Here is a 16,948-nt window from a genome sequence, read left to right on the forward strand (position 1 = left end):
ATTCATGAGACAAGAGGATGGAATTTTGAGTGCCTTTAAAAAAAAATCAACTAATAGTATAGGAGGGAAACCCGAGAAGTCCTTCCCATTCGCTACAGGAGAATAGGAGCACTCCTATCCATTCATTACGTTACTAAAGACATCATGCTCTTTCCCTAGCTGCCGTGCGGAGGAATGGCCTACACCCCGTGCCCACGGAGATGCAGTTTCTTGCCAGCACAGAAGAGTGAGTTCCTGGTACAATTGATGGAGGAGCCAGTGCTTGGTTCAAGGAGATGATGAACAAGAATTTAATGCTACAAGCAATCCTCCCCCCATCCCCAGATTTTTCTCCAAATGACCTAATGCCCAGGTTTCTACCATCCATCCCTTTGGCTGAGGCATGGACACACCCAACGTCCTTACAAAATGCAGATATGGATAGAAAGGGCAGGGTAGCACATTAAATCCTTCTGATGAGGTGGAGCATCTGAAAGGAGGGTCCAGAGGAGTAGGAGCACAAAGACTGCCTGACAGTCAAGGAGGAGAGGGATGCAGACAGGCATCAAGAGGCTCTCAAGACAAAAGTGTCATAAGAGACAATCACAGTCCTTCACATTTGCGTGACTTAGGAAGCATCTTCACATTGATGGCACGCATAGTGGCTGGTGTCCTTTGCATTTGGCAGCGTGGTTAAGATCTTGAGGTCCGGAGCCCTGCAGACCTGACTTTGAACCTGGCTCTGCTGCTTACCGGCTGTGTGATTTGGACAAGACACTTAACCTCTCTGAGCCTCTGTTAGTTTCACCCACTGGACATGATAGTGGAACCCACCTTAGAGAGTTATTTTGAGATTAAATGAGACAATGTTGGTCAAGCATCGACCATGCTGGCCCTTACATGCATGGATGGCAATGCTTGTTATTCAGGGCATCGTTATCTTGGGTCATCGATGAAACAGCAGGAAGTAAAGTCACTTGCTCAAGGCATCGCTGGACATCAGTCAGGTCTGTTTTATTCACTCAGCAAATATAGATACCTTACCATGAGCCAGGAACTGCCAGGGATGCAGCAACAGACAAAAATCCAGCCCTTGTGGAGTTTACATCCCAGCAACAAGAAACAAACACATAAGTAAAAGTCACAGTATGTCAGATGGTCGGTGAGAGCTTTGCAGGAGAACAAAGCAAGAAAGAAAGCTAGGGAGGGTGCCTGTGGGGTGTGAAAAGGCAGTGTTAAAATGAGTATTCAGGAAAGGCCTCTCTAAGAAGGTTCCCCTTAAGCAAACACCTGTAGGAGGTGAGGGGCTAGGGGATGATCTGTGGGAAGAGTGTTCTCAGCACAGGGGACAGCAGGTGCAAAGGTCTTGAGAGTCCAAAGCAGCCAGGAAACCAGTATGGCTGGAGTTGGGTGAGTGGATGGTAGGAATCAGGGTCAGAGATATTGCTTCTGTGCTGAGGAGTGGTGGTAGAGGGACAGAGCGTGAGGGACCTCATTGTCCAATGAGGTAGCCTTGATTTTCAATGACAGGGGAGCCAGTGGAGGCTTTTAGCAGAGGAGGAACATGATCTTATGTCTGATGGTCTTATTCCATGGTCTCTGCTCCTTCCTGGCACTATACCTGGGGGCTTTGAGTCCAGCTTTGAGATATGGTTTCTGTGATTGGCCCAGCCACTCCCTACCACTCAACCTAGGAATCTCTTTGGACCATCTGCCCACACAGAGCTTGTGCTGAGTCTATTGGAAAAAGCCCACTTCTCATTCTCTAGGACTCCATGTCCACTGAATGAATACCTCATCCATTGGATGGAGACTCTATATTCATTGGAATAAAAGTCCTCTCTCTGGGCCTCAGTTTCCCCAACTGAACAAAGAGAGACTTGCACTAGAGGAGCCCTAGGGCCCCTTCTGCTCTCTCATTCTCATCATGAGGCTCAGTCTGGTTGGGTGCCCAGGTCTGAGGGAGCCCACAGTTCCTGCCAGAATCTTCACCCTGAGAAGTCGGGCTGTGATATTAATCTCCAGTCCTTGTCATCCTTTTAGACCCCAAATCATATCCCAATCCTGATAAGGGGCCTCTCATGTAGTAATTACGGCCAGAAAATATTTGAAGTATCTTTAATTCTTTTTAAAAAATGATTTGTTGTACAGGAACAATTCTTAATTTCATTCACTTGCAAAAATTTTATAATTGCACAATTTAGAAGAATACTTTTAAGCAAAAAGAAAAATGTACCCTACATCTCCCTCTCAAAGACAGATTAAAAATAGTTACGTGAATACTATTCTAGACTATTTCTCGATACCTCTCTATGTACCTAAGTGCATTTTTAAAATAAAAACATTCATCATGCTGTATCTGGTCTTCTCAAACCTGCTGTCTCACTTAATGGAATGTAGTGAACATCTTTTCACCTCAATAAATTTACAGCAACATTATTATCTTTTAATTATATAATTAACAATTTTTAATTTCATTCTTTCCCCATACTCTTTTCACTGCACCAGAAAATACAAAGAAAGAAAAAAAAGGGGGGGGATCCACTATTTCCACCCCCTAGAAAGGTACCAAAAAACTCTATTCTGAATTTTTCTTAATACTCATATATGCAAAAAATGTGAATTTTTTTTTTTTTTTTTTCCAAACTTTTTTTATTTTATTTTTTTTTTTTTTTATTTTTTTTATTTTTTTATGATAGTCACAGAGAGAGAGAGAGAGAGAGAGAGAGGCAGAGACACAGGCAGAGGGAGAAGCAGGCTCCATGCACCGGGAGCCCGACGTGGGATTCGATCTCGGGTCTCCAGGATCGCGCCCTGGGCCAAAGGCAAGCGCCAAACCGCTGCGCCACCCAGGGATCCCAAAAAATGTGAATTTTTAAAAGATTTTATTTATTTATTTATTTATTTATTTGAGAAAAAGCGAGAGGGAGAGAGAACAAGTGGTGGGAGGGGCAGAGGGAGAAGCAGACTCCCCACTGAACAGAGAGCCCAATGCAGGGCTCAATCTAGGACCCTGGGTTCATGACCTGAGCAGAAGACAGATGTTTAACTGAGTGAGCCACCCTGGCACCCCAATATGTGAAAATTTTAAAAATAAAAAAATTAAGTGGTGCAGTCACTGACCCTTTTCCCCTTTACATAATAGACATCTTTCATCTTAATAAACATCCACCTAGATCTTGTTTTTTAATAACTATGCTGACGTCCCATTCGGAAAGACGATCATTTTTATCGAGCCAATCCCTTCTGGATGGAGATGTAGGTTGTTCTAGTATAGTTAGTGCCACTTACAAAAATTTTATAATTGCACAATTTAAAAGAATACTTTTAAGCAAAATTAAAAATGTACCCCACATCTCACTCTCAAAGATAGATTAAAACAATTAAGTGAATACTATTTTAGACTATTTCCAAGGAAGACCACTTCTTTTTCCCACCCCGACTGGTGTGTTTCCCAGGAGGCCAGGAATTCTGATTGTGTTCTGAATGGCTTCTCTTTGGGTTTGTTTAAAGCAAAGACTGTCCCGAGGCTGAGGCTCCATTGGACCTTCTGGCAGACTGCAAGAAGGAGGAGGAATACCGCAGGAACATCTGGAAGGGCTTCCTCATCTCCATCCCCTACTCGGCCAGCATTGGGGGCACTGCGACCCTCACGGGCACGGCCCCCAACCTCATCCTGCTTGGCCAGCTCAAAAGGTAAAGGCAAGTGTGCCCCTGCTGGCACTTGAGTTCTTGCTCCTCCCGCCTCCCTCTCCATCTCAACATTGGGGAAATCTGTACTGAATGCCTTCTATTGGCCAGACTTCTGGGGACACAGCAGTGGACAGACTCAGCAAAGTCCCGGCCCTGGGGAAGTTCCATTTGGGTGGGAGAGACAAGCAATAAAGGAAATGGGAAATGGGTATATAATATATCAGTGCGATAAGCTATGAAATAAAATAAAGTGGGGATGAGGGTGTGGAAGGGACAGGAGTGGGTGCTATTTTATATAGGCTGGTCAGGGATGTGCCACCTCTCTAACAGGGTGACATCTGAGACCTAGGAGCTATGTGAGCATAGGAGGGAAGAGCATTCCAGACAGGGACTAGCCTGTTCAAAGGTGAATCGCACAAAACCAATGAGGCTGGGGTTCAGGAGGCAAAGGGAATTGTGGGAGGAGATAAGGTAAGTTGTTAGGACCCCAGCTTTTCCTGACAGTGAGATTGGGGCATTAGTGGAAAGCTGGCAGCAAAGAAACGACATGATGTGGCTGTAAGGTCCCCAGAAGAAGCTTTGCAACCAGGTGCACAGGCCAGGAGCTATGTTTCCCCAGCGCTGAAGTGGTTCAAATAGTAGCTGGATGGCATCATGAGGCTCAGTCTGGTTGGGTGCCCAGGTCTGAGGGAGCCCACAGTTCCTGCCAGAATCTTCACCCTGAGAAGTCGGGCTGTGATATTAATCTCCAGTCCTTGTCATCCTTTTAGACCCCAAATCATATCCCAATCCTGATAAGGGGCCTCTCATGTAGTAATTACGGCCAGAAAATATTTGAAGTATCTTTAATTCTTTTTAAAAAATGATTTGTTGTACAGGAACAATTCTTAATTTCATTCACTTGCAAAAATTTTATAATTGCACAATTTAGAAGAATACTTTTAAGCAAAAAGAAAAATGTACCCTACATCTCCCTCTCAAAGACAGATTAAAAATAGTTACGTGAATACTATTCTAGACTATTTCTCGATACCTCTCTATGTACCTAAGTGCATTTTTAAAATAAAAACATTCATCATGCTGTATCTGGTCTTCTCAAACCTGCTGTCTCACTTAATGGAATGTAGTGAACATCTTTTCACCTCAATAAATTTACAGCAACATTATTATCTTTTAATTATATAATTAACAATTTTTAATTTCATTCTTTCCCCATACTCTTTTCACTGCACCAGAAAATACAAAGAAAGAAAAAAAAGGGGGGGGATCCACTATTTCCACCCCCTAGAAAGGTACCAAAAAACTCTATTCTGAATTTTTCTTAATACTCATATATGCAAAAAATGTGAATTTTTTTTTTTTTTATGATAGTCACAGAGAGAGAGAGAGAGATGGGATGGAGATAAGGTAAGTTGTTAGGACCCCAGCTTTTCCTGACAGTGAGATTGGCGGCATCAGTGGAAAGCAGGCAAGCAAGAACGACATGTATGTGGCTGTAAGGTCCCAAGAAGAAGCTTTGCAACCAGGTGCACAGGCCAGGAGCTATGTTTCCCCAGCGCTGAAGTGGTTCAAATAGTAGCTGGATGGCTGTCTGTCAGGGCAGGAGAATAAAAGAGAAGGATTCTCAGATGGCATGAGTCGTCAATTCTATTATCCCAAGCCTCTGCATTTGCAGATGTAAACAATTCCAGTATTTCAAGATTCTGTTCCTAACAGAACATGAGAGACTCCTAACTCTGGGAAACGAACAGGGGTGGTGGAAAGGCGGAGGTGGGCCGGAGGGGGGTGGGGTGGGGGATGACTGACTGGGTGACGGGCACTGAGAGGGAAGGACACTTGACGGGATGAGCACTGGGTGTTATTCTATATGTTGGCAAATTGAACACCAATAAAAAATAAATTTATTTAAAAAAAAAAAGATTCTGTTCCTAAGATTTTCAGATTCCAGGATTTTGAGAAGTGGGGATTCTAAGATTCCCCTGCAGTGGAGATGCATCATGTGTTCACTTAATCCACATGAACATAAACGTAAGCATTTGGCAAACAAACACAACAGAAGTATTTAATATGCAACATGGCCCCAGGCTGTGGCCAACTTCTTTGCCCCGGTAATCAACCAAAGAATCAAGGACTTCCTAGGATGATGAGGGAAGGCTGGACTTCCTGAAAGCAGGTTCATTATCACTTTTAATCAAGTGATTTTCATAAGAAATTCTAGGTACACCCGTGTTGTACCTCCTGAGCCAATTTTAAAACCTTAATTTTCCACCATATTCTCACGTTCTAAAATCTTTTTGATTTTCAGACTTGATGATAGAAGCCAGTGATTCTCAGCCAGGGGTGCATATTAGAGTTAGCCTGGAGGGTGAAAAAATATGCCTGGGCCTCAGTTGCAGAGATTCTGATTCAGGAGGTGTGGATGGGGGCCAGGCATCACTATTTCCCCGATTGACTTAAGCCCACAGCACACCTTTGGTGTCTTTTCATCTTTGAGCAAGGTCTGGCTGTGCTTTGTATTTTTTGCTTAAGGGTTGAAAAACCAGAAGCCAAGATGGGCCTCCTGCTTGAGACGTGGAGACAATCTGGGTTGGCTTTTTAGTGTCCTCAGTGAGAAGAAGTGCCAGCAAAGGGCCATTCGGCCTAGAGGACAAAGCTGGAGCACATCCCCAGGGTTGGGCAGGAAAGATGTGGGCTCTGGGGCCTCCTGGGGCAGATACCGAGTTGGGGCATAGGAAGGAATGGACAGAGCAGGGGAGCAGTTGCTACCAGAAGGTTTTCAGGTTGCCTGCCCACCCTGATGTGAGCAGAACTTTGTTCCAGCTTGAAAAGAAATTAAGGAAAAAATGCTGGAGGTATAAGTAAAAATATCAAATGTGAAGGATTTTGAACAAATCACATGCAGATCACATGCGAATCACATACAACATTTAATTGCATAAGCTTGGACCTTCTGGTCTAGAAGGGGGGATTTAAAATGAATGCCAAGTAATAGGGGGTTCTGATTCTCTAGCCAGGAGTGTGGGGAGGTGGGAAAAGAGCTACCCTGGGCAACCCCCTTGGCCTTTGCTCCCCAAATACATTTTGTTACTTTACTCTGATTATATAGGTACGTTACAGAACACTCAGAAAATGTTGGGAAAAAAATTGAAATACCTTCAATCAACTGTTAATATTAAGTATATTCTAGTTTCTATATATAAACTTCGGTGTTCTAGCTCGGAAATAGCCGCCTGTATGTATGCACTATACATCGGCCTGGCTGGCCTGGGCTGGCTCTCATCGCTCCCCTTTCCCCAGTTTCTTCCCACAGTGCGATGTGGTGAATTTCGGCTCCTGGTTCATTTTCGCCTTCCCCCTCATGGTGCTGTTCCTGTTGGTGGGCTGGCTGTGGATCTCCTTCCTGTATGGAGGAATGACCCTGAGGTACCCTTCATGCTTACTTCAAGCGCTGAGCCCAGCTGGAGTTCCAGGTTCCTTCTCATTGGGTAGAGAGTGGTCTTCTCAAGTCGAGTTTCCTCCTACGGAAATGGAGGATCGTCACTGCAATTTAATGTTCCCTTATTTTTTTTTAAGATTTTATTTATTTATTTATTCATGAGAGAGGCAGAGACATAGGCAGAGGGAGAAGCAGCTCCTTGCAGGGAGTCTGATGTGGCACTTGATCCCAGGACCCAGGGATCACGCCTGAGCCAAAGGCAGGTGCTCAACCACTAAGCCACCCAGGCACCCTCATGTTCTTTTCTTATGTGGTGACTATACTAGACCTCACCTCCCAGGGATGTGAGGATTGTGGATGATGTGACCTGCCTGCTACACCCAGACCACCCATCATTGGTAATTACAGACAGCGCTGTCCTTTAAGTATGATAAACACTCTTATGGGAGGAGAGAGAGGAGCACTCTCTCCCATTTTATGGGGCCCTGGTACAGGAGATAATCTGGGGTGGCGTGAGGACAAGGTATTAAATAACATCAGCTCCTATTGTGAGAAAAAGAATCCTTTATCAACTCTCATAGAATGGAACGAGTCTCAGTTGGGTGGTGGGGAAACTGTAATACCTCTCTAACATTTCCAAATCAGCTTTTCAAACAAAGAGCAAGCGTCAGTTCCAGAGACCTAAGCCAGCAATGGTGTCCAGGCAGAGTGTAATAATCGCTTTGCTATCATGTATTTATTTTTACGATTACTTTTTTTTATGACAAATGATTCTTGTTTTCCATTTATGAGAGCGATAGAAAGTTTTCTGGTTGCATACATTTCGTTCATTAAAATGAAGAATCTAAAATGATGAATCTATTTGGAGGAAAATATTAAGCAAATGTGAGCCAGGTGGTATGTGGTTATGGGAACATTTGTGAAGGCAGGCTACGGATGCCTGGAGTTTGGGGCATCCTAATGTAGGAACTACAGTTCAGGGCTGAGGGCAGCAGGTATGTCATGGAGTCATTCTCCGACTCCATCCCCTCATCTCTCTGGGCCTTCATTTGTCCATCTGTAAAATGGAACTACTAGATGCTACTCTAGATCAAAGGGATGTGAAGATGTTTGAGAATAGGAAGGCTCTGATCACGGTGTTCTTTGACTCAGATGCCTTCCAGAAATCCTCAGAGCAGAAACTCGGGATTCAAGACCCAAGTTAGCTCAGAGAAGCAAGTTCTGACCTTGGACTCAGATGGATCAGAATTCAAATCACGCTTCCATGTGACCTCGAGCAATTTGGTAACCTCCCTGAGGTTTAATGTCTTCACTTTAGATTGGGGCTAAAAGTTAGCTTCAGCTAAAGTCAAGTCTGAATGAGGGAGGACGTACAAAGTGTCCAGGCGCGAGCCAGAAATAGAGCCTGTTTGTCCAGTCTACCTGTTTCAATCTAGCAGGCATCTGCAGAACTCAGGCACGAGAGGATGGACGAAATGCAGGTAGAGGGAAGTTCAGTGGCAGACGTGTTTCTGGGTGACAGAGAAGTTTCAGGCCAATGTCATGACACCATCTTCACTCAGCAGACATCTACTGAGCACCTCCTGTGTGCCTGCCACTGTTACGGGTGTCGAGCATGTAGCAGTGGGCGAGGCAGAAACATCCCTGCCCTTGGGGAGCTTGCACTCAACGTGGGGAAGACAGACAGGGAGCTGCCAAGTGTAGCAGGAATGCCAGTCGGAAGGGCCGTGAAGGAAAAGACAGTGAGAGGTGAAGATATGCCCTGGAGGACTCTCTCCTCATGGGGAGGTCAGGAGAGCTTCTTTGGGGAAGCGACATGAAGAATGAATAGACCTAATTCGGTAAAGGAAGGAAAGGATATGTGGGCATGATGAAGAACATTCCAAGCAGATAGAACAGTGAGTGCAAAGGCCCTGAGGCTGCAGGTAGTGAGGGATGTTTTGGAACTGAAAGGTTAAAGTGACTGAGTTGAGGGGGTGAGGGAGACCTGTGGGAGATAAGGTCAGGGAACGAGGCAGAAGTTTTCACTTGGAAATGAACCCCAAACCCCCACCCCAAACTCCTTCACCAAGGGACATTCGGCAGTATCTACCGACATTTTGGTTGTCACTGCTAAGGAAGTACTACTGGCATCTAGTGAGTAGACATTCTGCAATTCTACAGGATCTACAAAACACAAGTCAGCCTCCTGCAGCAAGGAATCATCCCACCCCACAACAAAGAAAGATCCCGCCCCAATATATTAATTAGTTCCAAGGTGGAGAAACCCTGGGCTGGATCATTGAGAGGCTTGTGGAGGTTTGATCTTCATACAAAAGAGCCATAGTGAGGATTTTTTAAAAATACATTCATTTGTTGTTGTTGTTTTAATTGGGATAAGCAACACATACACATGGTTCAAAAATCAAAACGATGCATAGAGATAGGCAGTGAGAATTCTTCTTCCCAACCATGCCTTCATTTACCCATTCACCCAATACTTCCCCCAAAACTGGCAGCTACTTTTATTGGTTTCTTGGGTAATCTTCCAGAGTTTCTGTAAATAAATATAAGCAGATATAGTATATTTTCCGGTGACTAGTCTCCCAATACAGATACGATTTTGTATATTAGCACGTATTTTTCTAAAGTAAATTTCCATAGGTGAGACTTTGGAGTCTCATTATAAACACATCTTCCTTCTAATAGATATTATCAAGTCATTCTCCATAGAATTTGGAGAATTTGTTCTCCTATTTATGATGGATGGTTCTCCTACGAATTTGTACAAATACAAATTTGTTCTATTTATGATGGATGAGAGTATCTGCTTCCATGCAGCAGTGGATTTTTGCCAATCTGATAAGAGAAAAATAATTTGCATTCATTTTATTAAGAGTCACTTGAGCAACTTTTCATATTGGAGGGCAACATGAAAAGTTTTCCAATCTTCATTAGGGCCACTGGTATTTTCTTTCTTGTGGCTTACTAAACCGTGTGTTTATATCCTCTGTATATTTTTTCAAATGGATTATTGGTCCTGATCTTCTTGATTTCTAGCACTCTTTATGTATTGAAATATTAGTGTTTATTCTGCAACATAAGTTGCAAATATTTTTTCCTGATTTGTGTTTTACTTTGCTTATGGTGCTTTTTCCATGAAGAATTTTTTAGAAAAAAAAATTTTAAGGGACGTCTGAGTGGCTCAGCGGTTGAGTATCTCCCTTTGGCTCAGGGCATGATCCTGGGGTCTGGGGATCTAGTCCCACATCCGACTCCCTACAAGGATTTGCTTCTCCCTCTGCCTATGTCTCTGCCTCTCTCTCTGTGTCTCTAATGAATACGTAAATAAAATCTCTCAAAAAAAAGAAAAAAAAACTTTTTTTTAAGATTTTGTTTATTTGAGAGAGAGAGAGAGTGAGTGTGAGAGAGAGCAAGAGTGCACAAGCCGGGAAAGAGGCAGAAGCAGAAAGAGAAGCAGACTCCCCGCTGAGCAGGGAGCCTGATGCAAGGCTCAATTCCAGAACCCTGAGATCATGACCTGAACAGAAGGCAGACACCCAACCAACTGAACCACCCAGGTGCCCCTAGAAAATTTTTATAGCTGAATTTCTCAATCCTTCTCATTGTGACTTCTGAATTTTCAGTAACAGATTTTCCCATTACAGGAGTTGTAAAAAAAAAAATAATCTCATGTTTTAATCTAGTTTTTTGCTTGCTTGTTGATTTTTACACTGAAATCTTTTACCTGTTTAGAGTTTATCCTTTTTTTTAAAAAACATTTTATGTATTTATTCATAGAGACACACACAGAGAGAGAGAGGCAGAGACACAGGCAGAGGGAGAAGTAGGCTTCATGTAGGGAGCCTGATGTGGGACTCGATCCCGGGTCTCTGGGATCACGCCCTGGGCTGGAGGTGGCGACAAACCCACTGAGCCACCAGGGCTGCCCTGTTTAGAGTTTATCCTTAAGGTGCAATGTGAGGTTTGGATCCAACTTCATTTCTTTGTTTCAGGTGGCCACCCAGTTTTCCAGTGCTATTTATTGTCACACAAAAGTTTTAAAATTTGACAAAGTCCAATTTATCTACTTTGGTTGCTTGAGCTTTTAGCATTATTATATCAAGAAATAGTTGCCTAATCCAGAACCAGAAAAATTTAGCCCCATATCTTCTTCCAAGAATTTTATACAAAAAAAGAAAAAGAAAAAAATTTTTATACATCTAGCCCTTATATTTAGGTCTTATCCATTTTGAGTTTAAATCTTTTTTATATGGTTTGAGGTAGGGGTCCACGTTCATCCTTTTGCATGTAGCTATCCAGTTGTCCTAACATCATATGTGAAAAGACTATTCTTGCCTGGTTGAATGGTCTTGGTACTCTTACCAAAACCCAGTTGAGCATGGAAGTATGGGTTTATACGTGGACTCCCAATTCCATCCCATTGATCTGTATGTCACCACCACTGACCATCTTTTCTACACCAGTCTGAGATACCAACTTGACCATAGACTAAATCCCCAGCCTATTTCTGGACTTCTGACTTTGTTCCGTTGGTTTTATTCACGTGTCCTTTTGACTCCCTGAAGAACTGTAAGCCTGGGAGTCCTATGAGCAGATCCACATTTTTACAAGGCCAATGAGGCTATCAGTGGGGAGAAAAGACTTTAGAAAGGGAAGACACAGGGAGGGAGGCCACTCAGCAGCAGGCTGTTCATCTCCAGAACAGAGATAATGAGGCTTGGCCAGGGAGTGGTGGGGAGTCGAGGGGTTATTCACATTTGCAGTGGCTGCTCCTAACCTCCCTACTCCATTTCAGGGGCTGGAGGAAGAAGAAATCTGAGATCAAAAGTGTTGCAGAAGACAGGGCTCGAGCTGTGATTCGGGAGGAATTCCAGAACCTGGGGCCCATCAAGTGCGTGGTACCGGGGTTCCTGGTAGTGGGGGGGAGCCCAGCGTAGACTTTCAGGAGAGCCACCTCCCGCCCTGACCTCTGGATCCCTGGGGGCTGAGTTCCAGGGGAATCAAGACGATGGCCTGGCAGCCTGAAGATGGAGGGTAAGGGGGTGGCTTAGCCAGTCAGCCTCTTGTCCTGGCCCAGGAAGCCCCTCAGGGTGTACCTGGGGTGGGGACCTGCCACCTGTCCAGCTTGGGTGCTGTTTCCCTCCTGGCACGCGGGATCCCCAACACGACCTCCTGGGACCTTTCTCAGAGCACGTTTTCCATTCAGTGAGAATACCTAGGAGTTAGGAGGTCTGCACCCAGGAGCTGGCCCTGCCACGAACTGCTGTGTAGCCTCGGGCAAAGCACTAACCTTCTCTGGGTCCTACTCCCCAGTCTGTGGAACGGCCACTTTGGGTAGATGTTTACTCCAACTTTTGAAGATTGTCTGTGTCTGCCCTCTGCACATCCATCTCCCTCTGCATGTATGACTGTTCCTCTCTCTTTCGCCTCCCTCTGTTTCTATTTCCTTTTTTTCTGACTCTGCCTCTACTTTGCTTTTTCTTTCTCTCTAGTGATTCTCCTTAGGACCTTGGGAAATTCCTGGTGGGAATGATATAAATAACCTGGGGGGAAGGTGGTGCCTGATGCTCAGGTAGGAGCTTGGGGGAGTGTGGGAACCCCTTGCAGGAATCCCCTTACACCCCGGGATACCCTTCCCCTCACTCTGGGGAGTGGATTAGTTCTCAGGATACCCTTCCCCTCACTCTGGGGAGTAGATTACTTCTCGCAGCTTCTCAGAGGCAGGGCCAGGGACCAGGTTACAGCCAGCAGGCACCTGCCCCAGACCTCCCCACGCGGTGGTCCGCCCAAAGCCTGCCGTCAGCATAGCGCCTGCCTTATCTGTGCCACAGGTTTGCCGAACAGGCTGTGTTCACCCTTTTCTGCATGTTCGCCATCCTCCTCTTCTCCCGGGATCCGAAGTTCATCCCTGGCTGGGCCAGTTTCTTCACCCCTGGGTGAGACTTGGGGAACTTGAGGGTGGAGCCCCAACAGGGAAGATTCTGGGATGGGCCACCAAGAGCTGGAGAGACAGTGTAGCTGGGGGTGAGGGGAAGGGGCTGGGCTAGGTGTATATCCTTGGTCCCCTGTGACTATAAAATTTACCCTCAAAAAAATTTAGGTTCTGATGATAAAACATTTTGGGTTCTCATGTGTCAGGAGCTTTGCCTTTGGACTCAGGCAAAACTAAGTTCAAATGCCAGCTCTGCAGCTTGTAAATGGTGGTATCCTGAGCACATCATTCATTCATTGACTCATGAGTTTGTTCAATCAGTCAGCATTTATGGAGCACCTGTTGTGTGCTACATATTGTGCTAGATGCTGGGGATGCAGACAAAAGCAAATAGTTTGACAGCAAAACCCTGCAGATTGCAATGAGCACAAAGAAAGAAAGAGCAAGAGGACTATATTATAAAGGAATGAGGCGTGGGCATTGACTGTGGCTAGTTCTGGGAGGAAGCAAAGTTCCCAGTAGAAATAAGCACTGGAGGCATGTTGGGAATGTCTACTGAGAGCCAGAGGGCAGGAACTTAATTTGAGGAACTGAAGGAAGCCCCATGTGACCAAGGCTCGGTGGGAAGGGAGGAAAATCAGCAAGACATCACAGAAAGGGCAGGCAAGAGCCAGGTCCTGGAGAGTCTTCTTGGATGAGGAAAACTTTTCTTTTTTTTTTGGGAAAACTTTTCTGTGAGGGAGGCTCTGTGCCTCTGTTTTCTTATCTGTAAAGTGGAATTATCAAAGTACAATTCCTATTGGATTATTCCAAGGATCAATGAGGTAGTTCATGTCAAGTGATTAGGATGGCACAAGGAATGAACTCAATAAAGGATTAGCTCTACTTGCTAGGGGATGGATAGGGGAAAAGAGGTAAGAGCTCTAACACCATCTAGATGACCCTCTGTCATCTAGGACAGGGCTGGCAAACTAAGGCTCATGGGCCAACTCTGGCCCACCACTTGTATTCGGATGGCTTTTCCATTTTTAAATGGGTAAAAATCAAAAGACAAATATTATTCACGATGCATAGAAATTATATGAAAGTCAAAGGTCAGTGTCTATGAATAAAGTTTCATTGGAACTCAGCCACACTGGCTCATTTAGGTATTGCTTGCAGCTGCTTTCATATTGCAACATCAAAGTTGAGTCAGGACAAAGACCACATGGCCTGCAAAGTCAAGAGTGTGCCCCTTTACTGTGCGTGCCTTACTGTGCGCCCCTTTACAGAAGATGCTCACTGGGTCTCGCCGGCATGATAAAAACGGTAGCACTAGACAGGCAACCATCATCAAGATCTGTTTGGAAGTTAGAAATGATAGCTCTTGCTGCCAAGTAGGATTTGGGGGCGTGAGGGAAGGAGCACCTGCATGGATGGTGGTTAGTTGGAGAAGAACCTTCTTTAGGAGACAGTGGGCAGCTTATCAACAATTCAATTTTGGACTTGGGTTAGACTTGTCAAGCCAAATATGTCTTTCAAATACTGCAACCGGCAGCTGGAACCACAAGCCCGGAGCTCAGCGGAGGTATTGAGTTGCAGGTATAAATCCAGGAGTCATCCCATAAATTTGAAATTTAAATCCATAGGAACTAATGGGGTCAGCTAGTGAAAAGAGTAAAGGGAGAGTGTAGAAGACTCTGAGGACCCCCAACATTTAGGGGCTGGGTAGAGGAGAGACCTGGAAGAAGCAGGCAGTGAGGTAAGTAGAAAACCCCGTGCAACAAATGAGCAAAGGCTAAGATTGGGAAGCATTTTAAGATGAGTGAGTGAGCCACCACATCAGATTCTGGTGTGTCAGAACAGAATTAGATAGGACATATGTCCTCTGGTTTTGGTGAGATCTGATGATTTCCATCAGCACCATCTGATAGAAATATAATGTCAGCCACATACATAATTTCCCAGTTTTAAGTGGCCACATTTAAAAAAGTCAAAAGAAACAATGAGATTAATTTTAGTAATATATTTCATTTAACCCAATATATTATTTCAACATGGAATCTATATAAAGAATTATTGAGATATTTTATTTTTGTTCATACTGAATCTTCAAAGTCTGGTGTGTGTTTTTATAAGGTAACACATCTAAGTTTGGTCTTGCCAGAATTCAAGTGTCTACTAGCCACATGTGGCCACTGGCTGCCCTATTGGATAGAGCAGTTCCACACAGGGGACTCTTGGAGCCTCAAACAACCCCAGGTAAATGGGTGAATAAGGTTCTGATCTCATGTGAGTAATTATGAGGAAGAAGCAATGTCATTTCACAGAGCCAAGAGAAGTGGCTCTTACTACTATTGTCTTATTTTCCAAAATGTAGATACTGTATTTTTTTTTTCAAATGAAAAGTAGGTGTTGTAAACATTCCAACAATACAAAGAAAGCAAAAATCACCTAGAAACTCAGTCTCCAATTCTGAGTTAAAAATGCCTTTTTAACCTATCTTTTCTGACTTAAAAATGCCTATCCAGGAACTGTTCTATATCTTAATCCCATTGGTGGTTGGTTACAGGACAGTATACATTAGCCAAAATTTAAGCTATGTCCTTTAAATGGGTGCATTTTATTGCATGTTAAATATATTTCAATAAAGCTAATTGTAAAAATACATGCAAACTAGTTGAAAAGAAACCTATCTAAACAGAAGATTTTTTTAAAAAAGAAATGTGATTACTGTAGACATTTTATTTGTGATCTGCCTTTTTCTTTTTTGTTCGACTATATGTTATGCACACTCCTTATAAAAAATTCAAACAATGCTGAATTGAAAAAAGTAAAAGTCAGTAAATGAAGAAATTATCAAATTAAGAGTTTGGTGTCTAACATATAGGATATACACACAGACACGTGTACACATGTTACAAAAAACTAGCAAGTACAAATACATCATCACAAGCAACTTGCTATTTCTGACCTACTTCACTCTTTTTAAACCCTCCATAGTAAAAAAATAAAAATAAAAAAATAAAAATAAAAAAATAAAAATAAATAAATAAACCCTCCATAGTACTCTATAGAATGAGAGTATCTTAATCTATTTAAACAATTCCTTTTGGATCGTGTCTAATACTGCAAATAAAACTTTGTCTTTTTATTTACAAAATATCTTGGTTGTACTTTTATGTCAATGCGTAAAGGTTGATCTATCTTTAAAAAAGCAGATGCAGGGTATTTCATTATAGATACACTGTTACATATACATTACCATACACAATTTATTTACACATGTCTGTACTAAAAATCTTCCATTATTTTCCCCTCTTATCCATAATGAATATCCCTGCGCCTAATCTGTATATCGGAGGCCAGTTTTCCTGAGGATCAATTCCTAGAAGTATAACAACTGGATCAAGGGGTATTCACATGTAAAATATTGAAATATGTTGCCAGCTGCCCTCCAGCAGGTTAAATCAGTTTATTTTCACACCACCAGTGTATGTTTTCCAACCTGTCCATTAGGTATGATCGTTACCCTTTCAACTTTTGCCTGTTGTTAGCAGACGAGTGATGCTCCATTAGCAGTGGGCTTCTATTTCTCTGATACAGTGATGTTGACTATCTTTTCCAGTTTCTTGGTCATTGGAATACTCTTCTTCTCAAATGTGTGGGCTGAAAGGGCTTTTGTTGACATGGGGCTCTATGCTTCCTTGGGCTTGGAGCCAGACAAATCTGGGTTCAATGCCCGTCTCCTGCATGGACCATGGTGTGGCCTTGAGCAAGTTGCTTCTGCGAGCTAAGCCTCAGATTTCTCATCTGAGATCGAAGCTGCCTGCCCCAGAGGGCTGTTTCTGGGACTTCTGTGAGCTTAATGTCTCCATAAGATGCGCAGTGGATCCTTCAAAGGCAGTAATTAGATTTTGTGGGGC

At 43.5% G+C, this 16,948-nt stretch overlaps 1 protein-coding gene across 1 annotated transcript in view; it reads left to right on the forward strand.

The window, feature by feature from the left end:
* Positions 1–16,948, forward strand: part of SLC13A3 (solute carrier family 13 member 3) — a 75,417-nt gene that overhangs the window by 39,652 nt on the left and 18,817 nt on the right. Inside the window, exons 4-8 of the mRNA XM_041732567.1 lie at positions 160–226; positions 3,493–3,675; positions 6,970–7,095; positions 11,907–12,002; positions 12,943–13,047. Of these exons, the coding sequence (XP_041588501.1) occupies positions 160–226; positions 3,493–3,675; positions 6,970–7,095; positions 11,907–12,002; positions 12,943–13,047 (577 nt within the window). The remainder of the gene's footprint in view (positions 1–159; positions 227–3,492; positions 3,676–6,969; positions 7,096–11,906; positions 12,003–12,942; positions 13,048–16,948) is intronic.

Source organism: Vulpes lagopus, chromosome 18, assembly GCF_018345385.1.
Source record: "Vulpes lagopus strain Blue_001 chromosome 18, ASM1834538v1, whole genome shotgun sequence".
NCBI lineage: Eukaryota > Metazoa > Chordata > Mammalia > Carnivora > Canidae > Vulpes > Vulpes lagopus.